Below are 22,059 nucleotides of genomic sequence, written 5' to 3' on the forward strand. Positions count from 1 at the left end.
AGAAAAGCTAAGGCTAGCTTTTTCAAGCAGAAATTTACTTCCTGCAACACAAATTTAAAAAAGTTCTGGGACATTGTATAGTCCATGGAGAATAAGAACACCTCCTACCAACTGCCCACTGCACTGAGGATAGGAAACTCTGTCACCACCGATAAACCCACTATAATTGAGAATTTCAATAAGCATTTTTCTACGGCTGGCCATGCTTTCCACCTGGCTACCTCTACCCCGGTCAACAGCACTGCACCCCCCACAGCTACTCGCCCAAGCCTTCCCCATTTCTCCTTCTCCCAAATCCATTCAGCTGATGTTCTGAAAGAGCTGCAAAATCTGGACCCCTACAAATCAGCCGGGCTAGACAATCTGGACCCTTTCTTTCTAAAATTATCTGCCGAAATTATTGCAACCCCTATTACTAGCCTGTTCAACCTCTCTTTCGTGTCGTCTGAGATTCCCATAGATTGGAAAGCAGCTGCTGTCATCCCCCTCTTCAAAGGAGGGGACACTCTTGACCCAAATTGCTATAGACCTATATCCATCCTACCCTGCCTTTCTAAGGTCTTCGAAAGCCATGTCAACAAACAGATTACCGACCATTTCGAATCCCACCACACCTTCTCCGCTATGCAATCTGGTTTCAGAGCTGGTCATGGGTGCACCTCAGCCACGTTCAAGGTCCTAAACAATATCGTAACCGCCATCGATAAGAAACAATACTGTGCTGCCGTTTTCATTGACCTGGCCAAAGCTTTCGACTCTGCCAATCACCACATCCTCATCAGCAGACTCAATAGCCTTGGTTTCTCTAATGATTGCATCGCCTGGTTCACCAACTACTTCTCTGATAGAGTTCAGTGTGTCAAATCGGAGGGCCTGTTGTCCAGACCTCTGGCAGTCTCTATGGGGGTGCCACAGGGTTCAATTCTTGGGCCAACTCTTTTCTCTGTATACATCAATGATGTCGCTCTTGCTGCTGGTGAGTCTCTGATCCACCTCTACGCAGACGACACCATTCTGTATACTTCTGGCCCTTCTTTGGCCACTGTGTTAACTAACCTCCAGACGAGCTTTGTTAAAATTTTATTCTGATAATCTGAATGGCTATGGCAGGAAATGTGCTATATTGATTATTGTATGATGAAATACAGTATTCATTCAAGTTAATGTATGTGTGTGTTACAAATGTGGCAAAATTAAGAAATAGACTTGAAATCTGAAGTAACTTTGATCTGACCACTCCCCTCATCCTACAAAAATCTCTGAAACTGGAAACACTTATCTCCCTCACTAGCTTTAAGCACCAGCTGTCAGAGCAGCTCACAGATCACTGCACCTGTACATAGCCCATCTATAATTTAGCCCAAACAACTACCTCTTCCCCTACTGTATTTATTTATTTTATTTATTTTATTTTGCTCCTTTGCACCCCATTATCTCTATTTCTACTTTGCACTTTCTTCTACTACAAATCTACCATTCCAGTGTTTTACTTGCTATATTGTATTTACTTTGCCACCATGGACTTTTTTGCCTTTACCTCCTTTATCTCACCTCATTTGCTCACATCGTACACAGACTTATTTTTCGACTGTATTATTGACTGTATATTTGTTTTACTCCATGTGTAACTCTGTGTTGTTGTATGTTGTCGAACTGCTTTGCTTTATCTTGGCCAGGTCGCAATTGTAAATGAGAACTTGTTCTCAACTTGCCTACCTGGTTAAATAAAGGTGAAATAAAATAAAATAAAAAAGACAGACAGACATTTGACACAGACAGACAGACATTTGACACAGACAGAGACAGACATTTGACACACACAGACAGACAGACAGACATTTGACACAGACAGACAGACAGACAGACAGACAGACAGACAGACAGACAGACAGACAGACAGACAGACAGACAGACAGACAGACAGACATTTGTCACAGACAGACAGACAGAGAAAGACATTTGTCACAGACAGAGACGGACAGACGGACAGACAGACAGACAGAGACAGACAGAGACACATACAGACGGACGGACGGACGGACGGACGGACAGACAGACAGACAGAGACACATACAGACAGACAGACAGACAGACAGACAGACAGACAGACAGACAGACAGACAGACAGACAGACAGACAGACAGACAGACAGACAGACAGACAGACAGACAGACAGACATTTGACACAGACAGACAGACAGACAGACAGACAGAGACAGACAGAGACACATACAGACAGACAGACAGACAGACAGACAGACAGACAGACAGACAGACAGACAGACAGACAGACAGACAGACAGACAGACAGACAGACAGACAGACAGACAGACAGACAGACAGAGACAGACAGAGACACATACAGACAGACAGACAGACAGACAGACAGACAGACAGACAGACAGACAGACAGACAGACAGGCAGACAGACAGACAGACAGACACAGACAGACAGACAGACAGACAGACAGACAGACAGACAGACAGACAGACAGACAGACATTTGACACAGACAGACAGACAGACATTTGACACAGACAGACAGACAGACAGACAGACAGACAGACAGACAGACAGACAGACAGACAGACAGACAGAGACAGACAGAGACACATACAGACAGACAGACAGACAGACAGACAGACAGACAGACAGACAGACAGACAGACAGACAGACAGACAGACAGACAGACACTTATGACCATGCTGTCTGACCATAACTCCAGACGTCGCTCTGATGAGTGTATGTTCGGAACAGGATGCTTTCCAGGGCCATCCATTTTATGTTTATGGGAGTCTGGAAGAAACATAGAAGCAGAAGCTCATTTTGTCTGTTTACTGTGGACAACAACTTGTGAAATACATTATCTTGATGAATCAAGGTGAATGGAGCGGTGAATGTGTGTCCTGATTACCTTGTTACTGTCACTGTAGACATATTTCTTGTCATCAGGATAGAGCAGGTCAGCCACACCGTAGTCAGAAATCTGGACGAAGTAATCATTCTTTAGCATCACGTTCCTCGCAGCCAGGTTCCTGTGCACCATACAGTGTTCCTCCAGGTAATACATTCCCTGAAGACAGACACACAAGAGGTCCCCCAGTGAGAAACAGTGAGACTCAATAAGAGTCTTTGAATCATGAAGGGTAAGAAAACCCTTTTTTAACCTTTTTTGATTTTGGTTCCAGGTAGAACCTTTTTAGGGTTTTTAGGGTGTTTTCACACTTTTTCCCTTTCAGACATTTTTTGTGAACCTAGTACAGTTCGCTTAATTGTTTGTGCAGTGTGAACACTCCAAAGGAACCCCTCAAAAGAGCCCCCAAAGCGAACTGATCTGAGACCATCTCGAGAGGTGGTCTGAGTTCGGTTCGCTTGAATTCCGCGGTCTGGTCTCCCTTTTTTAGGACAATGTGAACGCAAAGCTCCCCAGGTTCGCTTGTCATTATCCCCGCACCACACACTAGACTTCTGCAACACCGTTTCCCCTAACATAACCCCTCACTTTGGTGCCACTAAAGAGAGAAGAGGATATACAGGTTTGCGGGATAATCTGAGTTTTTAGTTCAGATGATTTGTTTGCTAAATGTGATATATAGGCTACAATACAGCAGTGTAATAAACTGTTTATTCTATTGTGGGGTTTGAATAGTGTGAGAAGACAACAACATATTTGGTGAGAATCACACCATAGGGTACAAAATCAATTCTAGCTCTGAAAGAAGCAGTAGCCTACATTGCGTTTACCATTTTCCAATTTAGCATTATATTGTCTGCAGTTATTCTTCTGTTATTTATTCTGTTACCAATAATATTTACATGTTAATAGTATCTTCTGATTACAATTGTCTCATCTTTTAACTAAATGCAATCTATTAGCTTCCAAAATGTAAGTAGGTAGAGTATGTCTGGCTGTCCGATAACACGTTTTGATGGAATGGCTTGTCCTGTACTTTGGAAAAACCCAGAGTGCATTGAGTGAATGTTGGAAAAAGATTTTGGTTCCTTTCTAAATATAGCAATGTGAATGCAAAGAGGACTGGAACCACAAAACAGGTGAAGTGAACAGGCAAAAAGGTTGAGTCCAAATTCAAAGGCAAGGGCAATGTGAATACAAAGAGAACTGAATTATTTCGCTTTATTTTACCCGAGAGTTCACTTTAAAGAGGACTGAGATTGGTTATTTTAAAGAGGACTATATGTGAAAACACCCTTAAAGTGTTCTGGGTTATTTGAGGGGAAAACCACCTGGAACCAAAAATGGTTCTACCCTTTAGTGATCATGACCTCACCTTAGCTATCTGTACACACCAGTTGAGGAGCCTCTGTGGATCCAGGTTGTCCCTGTGGTGCCTGATGTGCTTCAGTAAGGACCCCTGGCTGCTGAGCTGGGTGACCAGCTGGAGACTGGCACCTGGACAGACACCTAAGAGCCTGACGATATACGGGTGGTCTAGACTGCCCATGGACAACATGTGCTGCAGAGGACACACAGAGAGAACGAGAGCGAGGGAGAGAGAGAGGGAGAGGGAATCAGACAGGATCTCCTACACACCACACGACGGTGTTAGCTTGGTGAGCTAAAGCCCAGGCATTAGCTCATGGAGTTAACACAAGTATTTATGTCTCATGCAAGGTTACTCTTCAATAAAACCCACCTCCATTACACAAACATATCTGGTGACTAGGAATTGTAGTGGATTCCATTCAGACGTTAGTATTGTTACTGAGTGTCGGTGTGTTATGAGTGTGTGGTTCTTACATCAGTGATCTCAGTGAAGGTCTGTCTGCCTGTGTGGTCCTGGATGGTCTTAATGGCTACAGGAATCTTCACTGAGTCTCCCTCAGGGATCCACAGGCCTTTGTGTACGGTGCCAAACACTCCAGAGCCAAGGGCTTTGACCTTCTTCAGCTCTGGGGCCCTCAGGATCCGGGCATGAACGTTAGCCCCTTTCTCTCCTGGCCCCAGCGGCTCAAAACTCTTTTAACACACACAGACCAGTTATTTTTTGGATATGTCCAATGTGTCCCACAACTCTGCAGACTACCTTTCAGTTATGTTGTAGAAATATACCAGTATTCTATTGAATTTGACATATATTTTTCAATCTCACCTCCTCACTCTTCAGGTACCTCCTCATGGCTCTCTTCCTGCGGATGGCCCGGCCACGGTGGTACAGCATGCCCAACACAAACAATGCCAGGCAGACTATGAGGGCAGCGGGCACTCCCAACGCTATCCCTGTGATCTGAGTGCTACAGGAGAAAATGTGTAAATGTCTGGTGTGTGTTTGAGTGTGTGTGTTTGAATGGGGTGTGTGTGTATATAACCACCAGCAGAGAGACACTCACCTAGTGGACTGTCTAGTGTTGTCTATACAGTCACTCAACCCTGGACCCGAACACCTGCAACAAGATGCACAGTGTCACTCTATTGCGCACACACACACTCAAACACACACGCACACACACTCACCCCTGTGTGCAGTTGACATGGCAGGGCTCACAGTAGCTGTCCTTGTTGGGGTATTTGTAGATGAACTGCCCGTTCTCTCCGTTCACCCCACTGGGGCAGGAGAACACACAGTGAGGACCATCTCTCAGACTGGAACACATCACACACTCATCAGACCCCTGAGAGAGAGGGAGAGAAATGGGGGGAGGGGAGAGAGAGAGGGGGAGGGGGAGAAAGAAGGAGAGAGGGGGGTGATGGAGAGAGAGAGAAATCACTTACCAATGTCAAAGAGGGTATTTTATCCATTATATTAATGAACAGTGAAATAATACAACACTCTTTCTCTAATGTATCTCTCAAACACATTTGTTGACACTCAGCCAGATCAAGAAACAGAAGCTGATATCGATGTGATTTGTGATATCTAATATACTAACCAATATACTGCAGTATGGAATCCTAAAAGGAAGGAGAAAATAGTCCAGCCTTTTTGGTGAGGCCTGGTGTTATTCCTATTATATATATATATTTTATTAATTATTATTTTACCTTTATTTAACTAGGCAAGTCAGTTAAGAACAAATTCTTATTTTCAATGACAGCCTAGGAACAGTGGGTTAACTGCCTTGTTCAGGGGCAGAACGACTGATTTTTACCTTGTCAACACAGGAATTTGATCTTGCAACCTTTCGGTTACTGGCCCAACACTCTAACCACTAGGCTACCTGACGCCCCGGTGCATGACGTCATGTGCATGGTATGTGATGTGGAAAGGTGTGTGTGGGTTAACTTCCGAATGAGTCATCACCGTTTAAAGTTACAATACAATGTCCTAGAAGATTAGGGAGAAATGCTGATAAGCCAAAAGCAAACAAATGCCTATATCACCTTATATTTGACAGTCCAGTAATATCACAAAAAAGCCAATGTTTACAGAGACTAATGTAGAAACTATGTGGGAGGAGATGTTTCCTGACTGAGTTGGCTGCTACAGTACAGTCATGTACCACAATCATCTGACGAATGAGAGAATGAAAAGCCAAGAACAGTGTCAAAGTATTAGATCTCAGCCAATATCCTTTCTGTCCTTTCACTTCTAGACTGTATATGTGAAACTAGCAGTGAGGTTTAGTTGATAGGGAGATTGAGAGAGACATCAAGAGGACAAGAGTGAGAGATAGAGAGTGAGAGATGGGACGAAAGAGATAGAATACCAAGAGAGAGAGAAAGAGACAGAGTTTGTATACCGGTCCAGTGCAGCTATCCCTCCCATACTGCGGTTGGCATTCTGGATGACAGGCAACACACTCCCCCTTTGGTCCCGCAAACTCCCTGGGCTGACTGGTGGTGGAGGGACACAACAGATGGTTAAACACACGCACACACACACACACACACACACACACACACACACACACACACACACACACACACACACACACACCCCCCCAGCCAACTCTATCTCAATTTTGATCTCTCTCACACCTCACACACAAGTAACACACACACACATAACGGTCCCTCCCACTGACCCTGTGTAGAAGTTGCAGTGTGCCACACAGGTAGAGTCTCGGCTGTGGTTCCTGCAGGAGAGACACTGGTCAGGCCCCGGGCCCCAGCAGCCTGAGTCTGAACACAGTGGGTCACACACGTGACCCTCCTCAACTGTAAACAACAACATGATTCAGAGTTGAGATAAGTACGTGCAACTCTGACTTTCACTTAAATCATAATTGAAGTCAACTCGAAAATTGGAGTTCAACGTGCAGATCTCAGGTCAGAATATGGCCCTGCAAGATTGAAACAGCTAGTAGCTGAGATGTCCCACCACACTCTCTCAGAGGCCTGTTGTCCTTGATGTCGTTGAGGCTTGTGGAGTGCCCGGTGAACAGGCGTGTCCAGTTGACGGTGTGGTGGTAACACAGTTTGGCGTTGTGGCTGAGGTACACGTTGCCGTCACTGATCTCTCTCAGAGAACGCAGACCCAGAGAGGTGATGGACGCAACACGCATGACCATCAGAGAGAAACGCCTGGAGGAGAAAAGTTTGAGATTGGTAAGAGGAAAACAGAAGTAAAACGACCTCTAAAGGCCCTTTCTCAACAAGTCCCTTATTCAGATACGAGCACGTCTTGTTTATGACACTGTTCACACCAATTGCTAAATATCGTCCTGCCGCAATCCATCAATTATTATTTATTTGGAACAGGTTTGATTTTTGCATCTTTTTGCACGAGAAAATAAACTGTTCACCAATAGAAATTGTTATCTGGGACACTGCCACTGACAGTCACGCCCTGATCATAGAGAGCCCTCTGGGACACTGCCACTGACAGTCACGCCCTGATCATAGAGAGCCCTCTGGGACACTGCCACTGACAGTCACGCCCTGATCATAGAGAGCCCACTGGGACACTGCCACTGACAGTCACGCCCTGATCATAGAGAGCCCTCGGGGTTGTCTATGGGTTTTAGGTCAGGGCGTGACTAGGGGGATTTCTAGTTAGTTTATTTCTATGTTGGTGTATGTGTATGGTTCCCAATTAGAGGCAGCTGATAATCGTTACCTCTAATTGGGGATCATACTTAGTGTGTTCTATTTCCCACCCTCGATGTGGGATATTGTTTTGTGTGAGTGCCTTTGTGCGCTATGTTTTGCACGATCGTTAATTCTTTGTTGTTTTGAAGTTTCACTGTAATAAATATGTGGAACTGTACTCACGCTGCGGCTTGGTCCAGTTATTTAAGCGACGGTTGTGACATATATATTTTTTTACGTTTGCTGTGCAGCAATGTATCAATTTAGCCAATGTGATCACACCACACCAGAGCCACACATCACTCTTTCCAATCAAACTTCCCCTCCAGTCCATTGCCAACACTGTAGCCTATTGTATAGCCATTCAGCAAGCAAGACAATCAATTGATACTACTCTCCTTGAATAGACCTAAGTTTGAAAAAATTGCCTAAAATAAGTTGCAGCAGATGACCACACTGGGTTCCACTCCTATCAGCTCAAAGGCCCCGTCCTGCCTGGTGTCTACGGTACAGGCTGGTGGCGGTGGTGTAATGGTGTGGGGAATGTTTTTCAGCAACGTTTCCATGCCACAATGAATTCAGGCTTTCCTGGAAGCAAAGGGGGTGACCAACCCAGTACTAGATTGGTGTACCTAATAAACTAAGTGTATATTGCTGTTCATTGTCTATATATAGGCTACACATTCAAGAGCTAGAGAGAGGGGGAAGAGACAGTCCAGCAGAGATGCATGAATTGTGCAAGAACGGAACAGTGAAGAAGACTATATTCAAGAATATATTCATCCGTCAATAATATAGCCTATACAGTGTATGAGGCTATATATTACAGGCCTGCAAAAGTTAATCTAGGCCTAGACCACTTGTGTTATAGGCAACCCTAAAAGACAGAGACAAAAAAAACTTTTCAATAAGTGGTTGCACAGATTTAGATAAAGCACTCAAATTAAAGTGTCAACATATCCACCCATTGCTTCACTGAAATGTATCAACGCCTGATCCTTAGACTATGGACAGGCTGATCATTAGGCTATGTACAGGCTGATCATTAGGCTATGGACAGGCTGATCATTAGGCTATGGACAGGCTGATCATTAGGCTATGGACAGGCTGATCATTAGGCTATGGACAGGCTGATCATTAGGCTATGGACAGGCTGATCATTAGACTATGGACAGGCTGATCATTAGGCTATGGACAGGCTGATCATTAGACTATGGACAGGCTGATCATTAGGCTATGGACAGGCTGATCATTAGACTATGGACAGGCTGATCATTAGGCTATGGACAGGCTGATCATTAGGCTATGGACAGGCTGATCATTAGGCTATGGACAGGCTGATCATTAGGCTATGGACAGGTTGCGTGCCTGTGTTTCTATTTTCTAATGGTTGTTAGTTTCATCGTCATATAGCCTACATCACTGCTGTCTCTATCTACCCCTTAAAACTTTCCTCGTCAATTTATATGATAGCCTACATTGATTTAGCATTATCCTATAATGAAGACTAGTTTGCTATCCTACAGAAAGGATTTGAAGCTAAGGCAAGGTTTTTAATACAGTGTGGGAAAGAATAAATTTGATTTGCTTATATGAGATGCGCTGCAGGCGGCTTTGATTGACGGGTCCTTTTAGATGGGTGGGTGTGTGTGTGTGTAAGTTGGCTAATTCTCTATGTCCATTCAGAAAGTCTGGACTTCATCTCTTTAACCAGATAGAAAGAAAAGTGTAGGCAGCATGTGTCATGATGGTCAGCGTATGTGCGAGGACTGACGACAGGTGCTATTTTTACATTTCCTCTCTTATTAAATGGGGTGCAACAAAGCCAAGCTCCTTTCATGATTCATCCTATTGGATGAATAGCCTATCCTAATATTTTCAGTAGTATATCATTATTTACAGTAGTATATCATTTTTTACAGTAGTATATCATTTGTTCCAGTAGTATATCATTTGTTCCAGTAGTATATTATTTGTTCCAGTAGTATATCATTTGTTCCAGTAGTACATGATTTTTCTCTCATTACAGCATCCTCTCTAGCCACTTTGATCAAATTGAACATTTTGCACCTGAGAATGACCGCAGCAGTGTTGGTGACGTTCTGACAATTTTTAAGAAAAATGGAGGGAAAAACGCATCGGACTTGGTGTGAATGGTTCAGTGTGTCAAAATCGGAATCTGTATTTTTTCGAAATTCCGACAAAAAGATCACAACACAGTTGGTGAGAAAAGACCTGGCTGCATTTAGACAGGCTGCCCAATTCTGATCTCTTTTAACTAATTGGTCTCTTGACCAATCAGATCAGCTCTGAAAAAGAGGTGATGTGAAAAGATCTGATTTGACTGGTCAAAAGACCAATTAGAGGAAAAAAGATCAGAATTGGGCTACCTGTTTAAATGCAGCCACATACTGCATCATCAATTTACCTCTAATGGAAAAAAAGCATCCTTAAACCTCAGAAGGAGACTAGAACAACACATTCAATTAAATAAACATTTATTTGTGGTAGAAACTAAAACTGCAATAGGAAGTTGCATTAAGATACTGCAACATCACAGTAACAACTCTCTGTATTAGTCAGCCTTAAGGCCATGCTTTGGTTAAGCAAAAAGTTACGGAGTCACACACAGCTCAGGCCATACCTCTTTGCGCTGGAGAGGGACATCAGGAGCAGAGTGGACAGGAAGGTGAGATACATAAAGAGAGATAGAGAGATTACATACTCTAGTGACATGCATGACATGAGCTGTTGACGAAAAAGCAGCTTCTGGTATTATTAAAGCAGACAGAGGACAGACTGGGTGGATTAAATGACATGTAACAAAACAGAATGACATTTGAGTTATATAGAAATATGGACTTTCTTTCATACACACATGCAGTCACACGTGCATACGCACACAAACATGCACACCCACACACGCGCACACACACGCGCACACGCGCACACACACACACACACACACACACACACACACACACACACACACACACACACACACACACACACACACACACACACACACACACACACACACACACACACACACACACACCACCTTACTTGTGAAGAGATCTTCCCTGTATGGTGGTAAGACTGGAGAACACTGACAGATCTGACAGCTCTTTAGGCCACGACTGGATGGCTAGGATATCTGGACAGCAGACAATGGGCAAGCAAACATAGTTTACACAAATGCAAATATACACAGTCACATGCTGGATAGACTGTGATTTCAATTTCTGGTTATACTGTATAACAACAAAGCAACATGCTGTAGGAGAGGAAAAAAGCTAAGTTTGAGATTGGTAAGAGGAAAACAGACCTCTAAAGGCACACACACACACACAAACACACACCTGTTATCTCCTGCACAGAGCGGAAGACTTCCAGCTTCTTAGGGTCCAGAGGTGGGATATTCTTATAGTCATCACTGAACAATACACAGAGCACATCTACTGTTCATGTACTGATAATGCTACGTAATGCAGCAATCAAACTACAACGCTTCCAGTGCGATGAACTCACTTACCCAAGGATCCCTGTGACCAGGAAGTGCAGACTGCCCTGTATCTTGGTGCAGTTGATGAAGCTGTCAATGTTACTGGAGTCCACCGTCTGTCTGTGCTCAGGCCCTGTGCCCTCACAGGCTAGTTTGGGATCAATGAATCAATGAATCAATCTGTCTCTGTGCTCAGGCCCTGTGCCCTCACAGGCTAGTTTGGGATCAATGAATCAATGAATCAATCTGTCTCTGTGCTCAGGCCCTGTGCCCTCACAGGCTAGTTTGGGATCAATGAATCAATGAATCAATCTGTCTCTGTGCTCAGGCCCTGTGCCCTCACAGGCTAGTTTGGGATCAATGAATCAATGAATCAATCTGTCTCTGTGCTCAGGCCCTGTGCCCTCACAGGCTAGTTTGGGATCAATGAATCAATGAATCAATCTGTCTCTGTGCTCAGGCCCTGTGCCCTCACAGGCTAGTTTGGGATCAATGAATCAATGAATCAATCTGTCTCTGTGCTCAGGCCCTGTGCCCTCACAGGCTAGTTTGGGATCAATGAATCAATGAATCAATCTGTCTCTGTGCTCAGGCCCTGTGCCCTCACAGGCTAGTTTGGGATCAATGAATCAATGAATCAATCTGTCTCTGTGCTCAGGCCCTGTGCCCTCACAGGCTAGTTTGGGATCAATCAATGAATAAATCTGTCTCTGTGCTCAGGCAACTCTTGCAGGCTTGTGTATGAAGAATCACTCAACAGTTATTCCACTCTCATGAGTCATGTCCAAACTACCAAAAATAACAGCATGAAATTCCTGCACAAACAACCTTCATTTAGCAGCTATAAATCAACCATTGAAAGTGAATGTAGCCACTACAGGGACTATTTCTCAATATCCTCACATCCTTTCCTCCTTCTCAAAACTCAGAGGGACCTCAGACCTTCACCTCCAACATGGCTTGAGTAGTAGGCGAGGAGAGAGGAATCGAGGAGAGACTATCTGGGATTGGGCCAGGGTGTGTTAGTGTATTGACTGTGTTGGATTACCTTTAGGGCACAGCCCTCCACAGAGCTCACACTGCCTCTGACCAGTCCTCTCCACCTCCTTCTTGTCTGGAGGACAACCACTCACACAGGAGCTGCCGTCCACCACGAAGTGGGCTGTATGGGGGAAAGAGGACAGAGGAGAAGAAGAGACAGAGGCATCTATTCACATGAATTCAGAACCATGCAGTGGCTTGGATGTTCTTGATGTCACTTGGCTGATTCAGTGTTAAGAAAAATACCCAGATACCAGCTTAGTACGAGAACACGAGAAGAAGAATATGAGAATAAAGATAAAAACACACACACACAAGGGTACTCACTGGGGCAGTGGGAGACACAGATGGATCCGTACTGATACTTGGCGTTGGGGTTCGTCTCCATCTGAAACGTCTGCCTGTTGTAGATCAGAGTCTGGGGACACTGGGGCACACAGGAGCCTGAGTCGTTGAAGTGACTGCACGCCTGAGAGTAGGAAGGTAGACACGCACATACAATTTAGAATGAATCATGAACCTTCTAATGAAGTAATCTATATTAGCTTTCTTACTGTAAATGAGCTACTTCATCAGCTGTTACAGAACTGCGCTACACAGTTCAAAGCCTCAAAGCTGCACATGCCATACAGTGGGTGTTCTGACATACGTCCATGACTTGATAACTCAATAAGTAGCCAATTAAATGAGGTTCCGATATATGTAATAATGGTGGCGACGCGGCTGTGGACTCTCTATTCAGCTATTAAGGTTAAATTACTGTTAAATCACTACTCCTTTCTGAATGACTAGCTTCTCTGTAGGAAAGACAGAAAAGCACTCACAAAGCAGTCCATGTCCTGAGACGCAGTGCAGCCCCCTGCACACTCTATATGACAGCAGTCCCTGGGGCTTGTCCCAAAACAGCGGCCATTACACTGAGGGGCGCACACCGTCTTAGTCACTGAGGGGTACAGAGAGGGAGGTCAGTGACAGGATAGTGTAGGACAGCATGTGACAATATATGACAAGACGGTGAGAGAGAGAGAAAAAGAAAGAGATAGAATGAGAGGTGGCACACCCAGATGAAAAGCAGGCAGAGAACTCACAGATCTGGCAGTGTTCTTCACCAGACCCCCAGCAGTTCTCCCCACAGGAAGGGTGACAAGGCCCTACACACATGGAACATCATTATCAGTCAGCTATAGCAGCCAATGGCTGACCCAAGAACAGAGGTCAAAGAGGTCAAAGTTCATGGTCTAGCCAGAGTTCGGAATCTCAACTGGAATCCTGATCTCTTTTAGCATTTTCCAGATCAGGCTCTAACCACCTATTCTAGTGGACAGGCACTAACCTCTCTGGCCGTTGTACTGGATGTCAATGGGAGCCTTTGCCCTATCCCTGTCCCTCACAATGTCATCCCAGTTCACCCAGGGACCATAGCTCAGGAACCTGTTGTTGACGATCTGGACACCCCCCTCCAGAATTTCTGTAGACAAGAGAGAGAGAGTGAGAGAGAGAGAGAGAGAGAGAGAGAGAGAGAGAGAGAGAGAGAGAGAGAGAGAGAGAGAGAGAGAGAGTGATAGAGAGAATGAACTACAAGACAAAATACAAACCCTCCAACCCAAAATGGCCTGTGGGGTTGATGGTATCCTAAATGAAATGATAAAATATACAGACCACAAATTCCAATTGGCTAAACTCTTTAACATCATCCACAGCTCTGGCATATTCCCCAATATTTGGAACCAAGGACTGATCATCCCAATCCACAAAAGTGGAGACAAATTTGACCACAATAACTACTGTAGGATATGCGTCAACAGCAGCCTTGGGAAAATCCTCTGCATTATCATTAACAGCAGACTCATATAATTCCTCTGCGAAAAAACAATGTACTGAGCAAATGTCAAATTGTCTTTTTACCCAATTACCATACGAGAGACCACGTATTTACCCTGCACAACCTAATTGACAAACAAACCAAAACAAAGGCAAAGTCTTCTTTGTTGATTTCAAAAAGCTTTCGACTCAATTTGGCATGAGGGCCTGCTATACAAATTGATGGAAAGTGGTGTTGGGGAAAAATATACGACATTATAAAATCCATGTACACAAACAACAAGTGTGTGGTTAAAATGGGCAAAAAACACACACATTTCTTTCCACAGCGCCGGGGGGTGAGACAAGGATGCAGCTTAAGCCCCACCCTCTTCAACATAAATATCAACGAATTGGCGAGGGCACTAGAACGGTCTAGAGCACCCAGCCTCACCCTACTAGAATCTGAAGTCAAATGTCTACTGTTTGCTGATGATCTGGTGCTTCTGTCACCAAACAAGGAGGGCCAACAGCAGCACATAGATCTTCTGCACAGATTCTGTCAGACCTGGGCCCTGACAGTAAATCTCAATAAGACAAAAATAATGGTGTTCCAAAAAAGGTCCAATTGCCAGGACCACGAACTCAAATATCATCTAGACACCGTTGCCCTAGAGCACACAAAAAACTATACATACCTCAACCTAAACATCAGCACCACAGGTAACTTCCACAAAGCTGTGAACGATCTGAGAGACAAGGCAAGAAGAGTCTTCTATACTATCAAAAGGTACATAAAATTCAACATACCAATTAGGATCTGGCTAAAGTTATAGAACACATTGCTCTTTATGGTAGTGAGGTCTGGGGTCCGCTCACCAACCAAGAATTCACAAAATGGGAACAACACCAAATTGAGTCTCTGCATGTAGAATTCTGCAAAAATATCCTCAGTGTACAACGTAGAACACCAAATAATGCATGCAGAGCAGAATTAGGCCGATACCCGCTAATTATCAAAATCCAGAAAAGAGCCATTAAATTCTACGACCACATAAAAGGAAGCGATTCCCAAACCTTCCATAGCAAAGCCTACAGAGAAATGAACCTGGAGAAGAGTCCCCTAAGCAAGCTGGACAGCAACACAATTAGACCCAACCAAATCACGAGAAAACTAAAATATAATTACTTGACAAATTGGAAAGAATTTACAAAAAAACTGAGCAAACTAGAATGCTATTTGTCTCTAAACAGAGAGTACACAGTGGCAGAATACCTGACCACTGTGACTGACCCAAATTTAAGGAAAGCGTTGACTATGTACAGACTCAGTGAGCAAAGCTTTGCTATTGAGAAAGACCGCTGAAGGCAGACCTGGCTCTCAAGAGAAGACAGGGTATGTGCACACTGCCCACAAAATGAGGAGGAAACTGAGCTGCACTTCCTGTATGACCATATTAGAGACACATATTTCTCTCAGATTACACAGACCCACAAAGAATTCGAAAACAAATTTGGATAAACTCCCATATCTATTGGGTGAAATATCACAGTGTGCCATCACAGCAGCAAGATTTGTGACCTGTTGCCACAAGAAAAAGGCAACCAGTGAAGAACAAACGCCATTGTAAATATAACCTATATTTATGTTTATTTATTTTCCCTTTTGTACTTTGCACATCATTACAACACTGTGTATTACATAATATGACATTTGAAATGCTTTTATTATTTTGGAAGTTTTGGAAGTGTAATGTTTAAAGTACATTTTTTATTGTTTATTTCATTTCATTTTTTATCTATTTCACTTGCTTTGGCAATGTAAACATATATTTCCCATGCCAATAAAACCCTTTAAATTGAAATTGAGATAGATGGGGAGGGAGGGAAAGAGGTAGGGAGACAGAGACAGAGAGACTGTGAGAGAGGAAGAACAAATCTGTGTTACACTAAGACAGTTCCAATTAGACCTTCCTTTCATTAAACAATAACCACGACATGCTGGAGCATGTAGGGAGGAGCTGCTCCCAGAACCTCTCCCTGGAGGTTGGAGGGGTTGTGACATATGAGGCAGGTACACAAACACACGGAAACACACCGCGAACTACAGGTGAAACCCAGTGTTGTTGGGAATAACTTGAAGTTCTGCTTTAACACTAAAGTCATTGGTCAGGTCTTTACCATCAATTCCCCTTCACTCCTCCTTCTCACCCCTAACCCCCCTCCCCTGCCATGTTCCATTACACACCTGTCTGCACACTGAGGGTGTGGTGTTTTACAGTAATCACCAGAGATTCCTGGCTCCTGCCACCCACACAATTTGTCCTCCGTGTCTGGCATCTCTTCACCTCTGTTCTCTCTCTCATTTCTCCTACGTCTCTGTAGCTTTTCCTCATTTCAGAAGTCCTCTTTTAGTTCTCTCTCTAAAATCAGGGTTATGGCTAAGATTAGGGTTATGGCTAGGAATATGGTTATGGCTAGGATTATGGTTATGGTTAGGATTAGGGTTATGGTTAGGATTAGGGTTATGGTTAGGATTAGGGTAATGGCTAGGATTAGGGTTAGGGTTATGGCTATGATTAGGGTTAGGGTTGGGGTTGAACCAAGTTAAGGACATGAAGCCAGGGTTAGGGTTAGGGTTGGGATTGGGGTTGAACCAAGTTGAGGACATGAAGCCAGGGTTGGGGTTGGGGTTGAACCAAGTTGAGGACATGAAGCCAGGGTTGGGGTTGGGGTTGAACCAAGTTGAGGACATGAAGCCAGGGTTGGGATTGGGATTGAACCAAGTTGAGGACATGAAGCCAGGGTTGGGGTTGGGATTGAACCAAGTTGAGGACATGAAGCCAGGGTTGGGGTTGGGATTGAACCAAGTTGAGGACATGAAGCCAGGGTTAGGGTTGGGGTTGAACCAAGTTGAGGACATGAAACCAGGGTTAGGGTTGGGATTGAACCAAGTTGAGGACATGAAGCCAGGGTTGGGGTTGAACCAAGTTGAGGACATGAAGCCAGGGTTGGGGTTGAACCAAGTTGAGGACATGAAGCCAGGGTTGGGGTTGGGGTTGAACCAAGTTGAGGACATGAAGCCAGGGTTAGGGTTGGGATTGGGGTTGAACCAGGTTGAGGACATGAAGCCAGGGTTGGGGTTGAACCAAGTTGAGGACATGAAGCCAGGGTTGGGGTTGGGGTTGAACCAAGTTGAGGACATGAAGCCAGGGTTGGGGTTGAACCAAGTTGAGGACATGAAGCCAGGGTTGGGGTTGGACCAAGTTGAGGACATGAAGCCAGGGTTGGGGTTGGGGTTCAACCAAGTTGAGGACATGAAGCCAGGGTTGGGGTTGGGGTTAGTACTTTTATCCTCCTTCCTATCCTACTCCTTGTTAGACCCATAAGGTGCTGGAGCTTGGCTCCGCCTGGCTCTCTCTTTGACCCAAGGTGCAGGGGGGAGGGATATAGATTTTGGAGCTTACTACTAAAACCCATAGAAAAGCATTGAATAACACATTCATACAGTAAATGGCAAAAGGGACAGTCAAAAAATCTATCATATGAAACAAGGTTTTGAAGTGTCTGTACTAAATCTGTCCTTTTTTTTTACACATATTTAATCCCTTTTTGTGTGGCACAAACCTACCTTCATACTTCCATTCAAACCGTCAAACCGTTCGGACGCTACAGAAGTTTACGCGAGAAGACCTATTTTCAGGATGTCTCATGGTCTGACAAACACCGCTCTAGGTCTGCCACCTTTCCCTGCAGATGGGCTGTCTCATGGTCTGACAAACACCGCTCTAGCTCTGCCACCTTTCACTGCAGATGGGCTGTCTCATGGTCTGACAAACACCGCTCTAGGTCTGCCACCTTTCACTGCAGATGGGCTGTCTCATGGTCTGACAAACACCGCTCTAGCTCTGCCACCTTTCACTGCAGATGCGGAAGTGCTACACTGACAGATGTGGTGAATTGAGACGCATCCAATGCAAAGCCCCCAGATAGCTCTAGTTTAAACTGATGGATTTTGATGGGGAATTTCTTTGTTATGTAACTTAGATTGACGCAGTGGTGTGTCTCCTGACTACCACTATCCCTCCTTCTCTCCTCTCCTCTTTCCTTCTCCCTTTCTCCATATCCCCCACTCATTCCCTCCTCTCCTCTTTCCTTCTGTGCTCTCCTGTCCCCCTCCCTTCTCCTCCTTTCCTCCACTCACCAGTGAGGTATGTGAGTCCCAGGTGCTGCAGGCCATTGGAGCCCTCCTTGGGGTAGTTGAAGAAAACAGAGAGGGCGAACCCTCTGTCGTACAGGGTGTTGCCCCTGATCACGCGCAGCTGTTCCAGAGGCAGACGTCTGAAGTGGTTCATGGCGATTAGGATGTAGCCCGTTACCTCTCTGATGGTCTGGAGGGACAGAGTTACAGAGTTCATCAGATTACAGATGAGATACTACTGTTACTGTAACAGTACATGTTAGACAGACAGCTTAGAGACAGGATGTAGCCCGTTACCTCTCTGATGGTCTGGAGGGACAGAGACAGGATGTACCCTGTCACCTCTCTGATCGTCTTGAAACACAGTCACATTGCCAGATTACCTCAATTACCAGAGGAGGCCTCATGAACATGTCTCATGGAAGGAAAGAAGTAGAAGAAGAAGAACAACAACAACAACAAGAGATCTTATAATAAAAAATGGCGTCTCCATCTCACCCCTAGGAAGCTGAAGTCCCAGTCAGTCTCTATCTGGGTGATCTCCAGGTTACCCATGATGATCTCACAGCCTGTGTAGCGGTTCTTGATCAGGTTGTACTGGTTCTCCTGGGATCCTGTGGAGCTCAGCCCATTCTGGGTACCAGTACACACCACTGACACACACACAGGAAGGAGGGGAGAAGAAAGAAGGTTTATTGTCAGTGTTGTTCAATCAATCAACCAACCAACTAATCAGAGAGACCAGTGTACCTCAGGCAAGGAGTGCACTGGTATGGAGTAAGAGCTTCAACAAAATAACCTAGATAGTTGGACTCATATAGTGGTGTGCTGGTATGTGTGACTGCAGTGATGAGTCTATTGACATGGAATGCTGTTGATATGTATGTTGATATGTCTGTTGATATGTCTATTAATATGTCTGTTGATATGTCTGTTAATATGTCTATTGATAAGTCTATTTATATGTCTGAAGTTGTGTTTGAAGCGGTGCAGGCCATAACCCCCTGGACCAGGCCTGAGGCTGATAGAGGTGGGGATGGGGAACAAGGTCTTACCAGACAAATAATAGCATTGTAATGGTCTGAGCTATCAATGTGGACAGTGTGTTCCATTGTGTGTGTGTGTGTGTGTGTGTGTGTGTGTGTGTGTGTGTGTGTGTGTGTGTGTGTGTGTGTGTGTGTGTGTGTGTGTGTGTGTGTGTGTGTGTGTGTGTGTGTGTATGTGTGTGTGTGTGAGAGAGAGAGTGATAGAGGGCCCACAATGCTGGGATCATGGCAGTGAGACAATAGGCCATGTGTGAAAAGAGAACTCCAGTCTGGACAGGGGAGGGAGGGGAGCTGGAGGCAGGAAGGAGACATCCACACCATCTCTTACTGACCACTTCTACAGCAGTCACATTTCAGTCTCTATATTGTAGAATCTATACACATTAATTGTGCATGTGCAGCTACTGTATGAGTTAAGGGAGGCCCTTCCAATGGATCCACACTGGATCAAAATGCACAGACAGCATTTCCTATGTTAAGCATGCACATCTGGAAAATACTGAAATGAGAATGAGCTGCATTCCGACTGTGCATTTAGTAACTAATCCGCTAAACAGCACGGGAAACTACTCTAATGTAAATCTCCATTCTATTCCATAGCTATTCAACTCCAGCAGTTGCATGCGTGATTGGACACAATTAAATAAGAACATTCTTCCTTATATATTAGTCGTTACATTCAACTGTCTCTGTTGTTTGAGTAACTCACAATTTAATGGGAAAACCTTATGTGTTTGAAGCAGAACTTGAGTTTCTGCCTTTCTCTTCTTACCAGTAGCATGTGAATGGTATCAGAGTTACATTTAGCAGACATTTACATTTAGCAGACGCTCTTATCCAGAGCGACTGACAGTAGTGAGTAGCTCAGTACATTTCTTCTCCGTGCTGGTCCCCCATGGGAATCGAACCCAGAACCCTGGCGTTGCAAACACCATGCTCTACCAACTGAGCCACACAGGACCACATGTTAACACTGTTAACATACACACACACATACATACATACACACACACACACACACACACACACACACACACACACACACACACACACACACACACACACACACACACACACACACACACACACACACACACACACACACGTACACACACATACATATGTGTGGACTGGACAGATGGGTGTGGCCTGGACAGATGGGTGTGGACTGGACAGATGGGCGTGGACTGGACAGATGGGTGTGGACTGGACAGATGGGCGTGGACTGGACAGATGGGTGTGGACTGGACAGATGGGCGTGGACTGGACAGATGGGCGTGGACTGGACAGATTGGCGTGGACTGGACAGATGGGTGTGGACTGGACAGATGGGTGTGGACTGGACAGATGGGTGTGGACTGGACAGATGGGCGTGGACTGGACAGAAATGGTACAGATGGAAGGAAAGTAACATATCCCCACGCAGACAACACACGGGATATGAACCCGGGTCTCCCAGGAAGTAACATATACCCACGTAGACAACACGCAGGATATGAACCCGGGTCTCCCAGGAAGTAACATATACCCACGTAGACAACACGCAGGATATAAACCCGGGTCTCCCAGGAAGTAATATATACCCACGTAGACAACACGCAGGATATAAACCCGGGTCTCCCAGGAAGTAATATATACCCACATAGACAACACGCAGGATATGAACCCGGGTTTCCCAGGAAGTAATATATACCCACATAGACAACACGCAGGATATAAACCCGGGTCTCCCAGGAAGTAATATATACCCACGTAGACAACACGCAGGATATGAACCCGGGTCTCCAAGGAAGTAACATATATTTACGCAGACAACACGCAGGATATGAACCCGGGTCTCCCAGGAAGTAACATATACCCACGTAGACAACACGCAGGATATGAACCTGGGTCTCCAAGGAAGTAACATATACCCACGTAGACAACACGCAGGATATAAACCCGGGTCTCCCAGGAAGTAATATATACCCACATAGACAACACGCAGGATATGAACCCGGGTTTCCCAGGAAGTAATATATACCCACATAGACAACACGCAGGATATAAACCCGGGTCTCCCAGGAAGTAATATATACCCACATAGACAACACGCAGGATATGAACCCGGGTCTCCCAGGAAGTAATATATACCCACGTAGACAACACGCAGGATATAAACCCGGGTCTCCCAGGAAGTAATATATACCCACATAGACAACACGCAGGATATAAACCCGGGTCTCCCAGGAAGTAACATATACCCACGTAGACAACACACGGGATATGAACCTGGGTCTCCCAGGAAGTAATATATACCCACGTAGACAACACGCAGGATATAAACCCGGGTCTCCCAGGAAGTAACATATACCCACGTAGACAACACGCAGGATATAAACCCGGGTCTCCCAGGAAGTAATATATACCCACGCAGACAACACGTAGGATATGAACCCGGGTCTCCAAGGAAGTAACATATATCCACGTAGACAA

General features: G+C 44.9%; 1 protein-coding gene across 2 annotated transcripts in view; it reads right to left on the reverse strand.

The window, feature by feature from the left end:
* Window positions 1-22,059, reverse strand: part of LOC106572678 (receptor tyrosine-protein kinase erbB-3) — a 39,532-nt gene that overhangs the window by 11,015 nt on the left and 6,458 nt on the right. Inside the window, exons 2-22 of one of the 2 annotated variants that reach the window (XM_045696301.1) lie at window positions 19,037-19,191; window positions 18,542-18,728; window positions 13,871-14,005; window positions 13,626-13,688; window positions 13,362-13,480; window positions 12,865-13,006; window positions 12,545-12,658; window positions 11,527-11,644; window positions 11,354-11,427; window positions 11,058-11,148; window positions 10,636-10,644; window positions 7,282-7,484; window positions 6,986-7,118; window positions 6,701-6,794; window positions 5,475-5,632; window positions 5,351-5,404; window positions 5,113-5,254; window positions 4,761-4,979; window positions 4,291-4,476; window positions 2,916-3,074; window positions 2,716-2,797 (exon numbers count right to left, since the gene is read on the reverse strand). In XM_045696301.1, coding sequence (XP_045552257.1) covers window positions 2,716-2,797; window positions 2,916-3,074; window positions 4,291-4,476; window positions 4,761-4,979; window positions 5,113-5,254; window positions 5,351-5,404; window positions 5,475-5,632; window positions 6,701-6,794; window positions 6,986-7,118; window positions 7,282-7,484; window positions 10,636-10,644; window positions 11,058-11,148; window positions 11,354-11,427; window positions 11,527-11,644; window positions 12,545-12,658; window positions 12,865-13,006; window positions 13,362-13,480; window positions 13,626-13,688; window positions 13,871-14,005; window positions 18,542-18,728; window positions 19,037-19,191 — 2,637 coding nt within the window. The remainder of the gene's footprint in view (window positions 1-2,715; window positions 2,798-2,915; window positions 3,075-4,290; window positions 4,477-4,760; window positions 4,980-5,112; window positions 5,255-5,350; window positions 5,405-5,474; window positions 5,633-6,700; window positions 6,795-6,985; window positions 7,119-7,281; window positions 7,485-10,635; window positions 10,645-11,057; window positions 11,149-11,353; window positions 11,428-11,526; window positions 11,645-12,544; window positions 12,659-12,864; window positions 13,007-13,361; window positions 13,481-13,625; window positions 13,689-13,870; window positions 14,006-18,541; window positions 18,729-19,036; window positions 19,192-22,059) is intronic. The other variant, XM_045696302.1, reaches the window with a different exon arrangement.

The sequence above is a fragment of the Salmo salar genome, chromosome ssa15, assembly GCF_905237065.1.
Source record: "Salmo salar chromosome ssa15, Ssal_v3.1, whole genome shotgun sequence".
Lineage (NCBI taxonomy): Eukaryota > Metazoa > Chordata > Actinopteri > Salmoniformes > Salmonidae > Salmo > Salmo salar.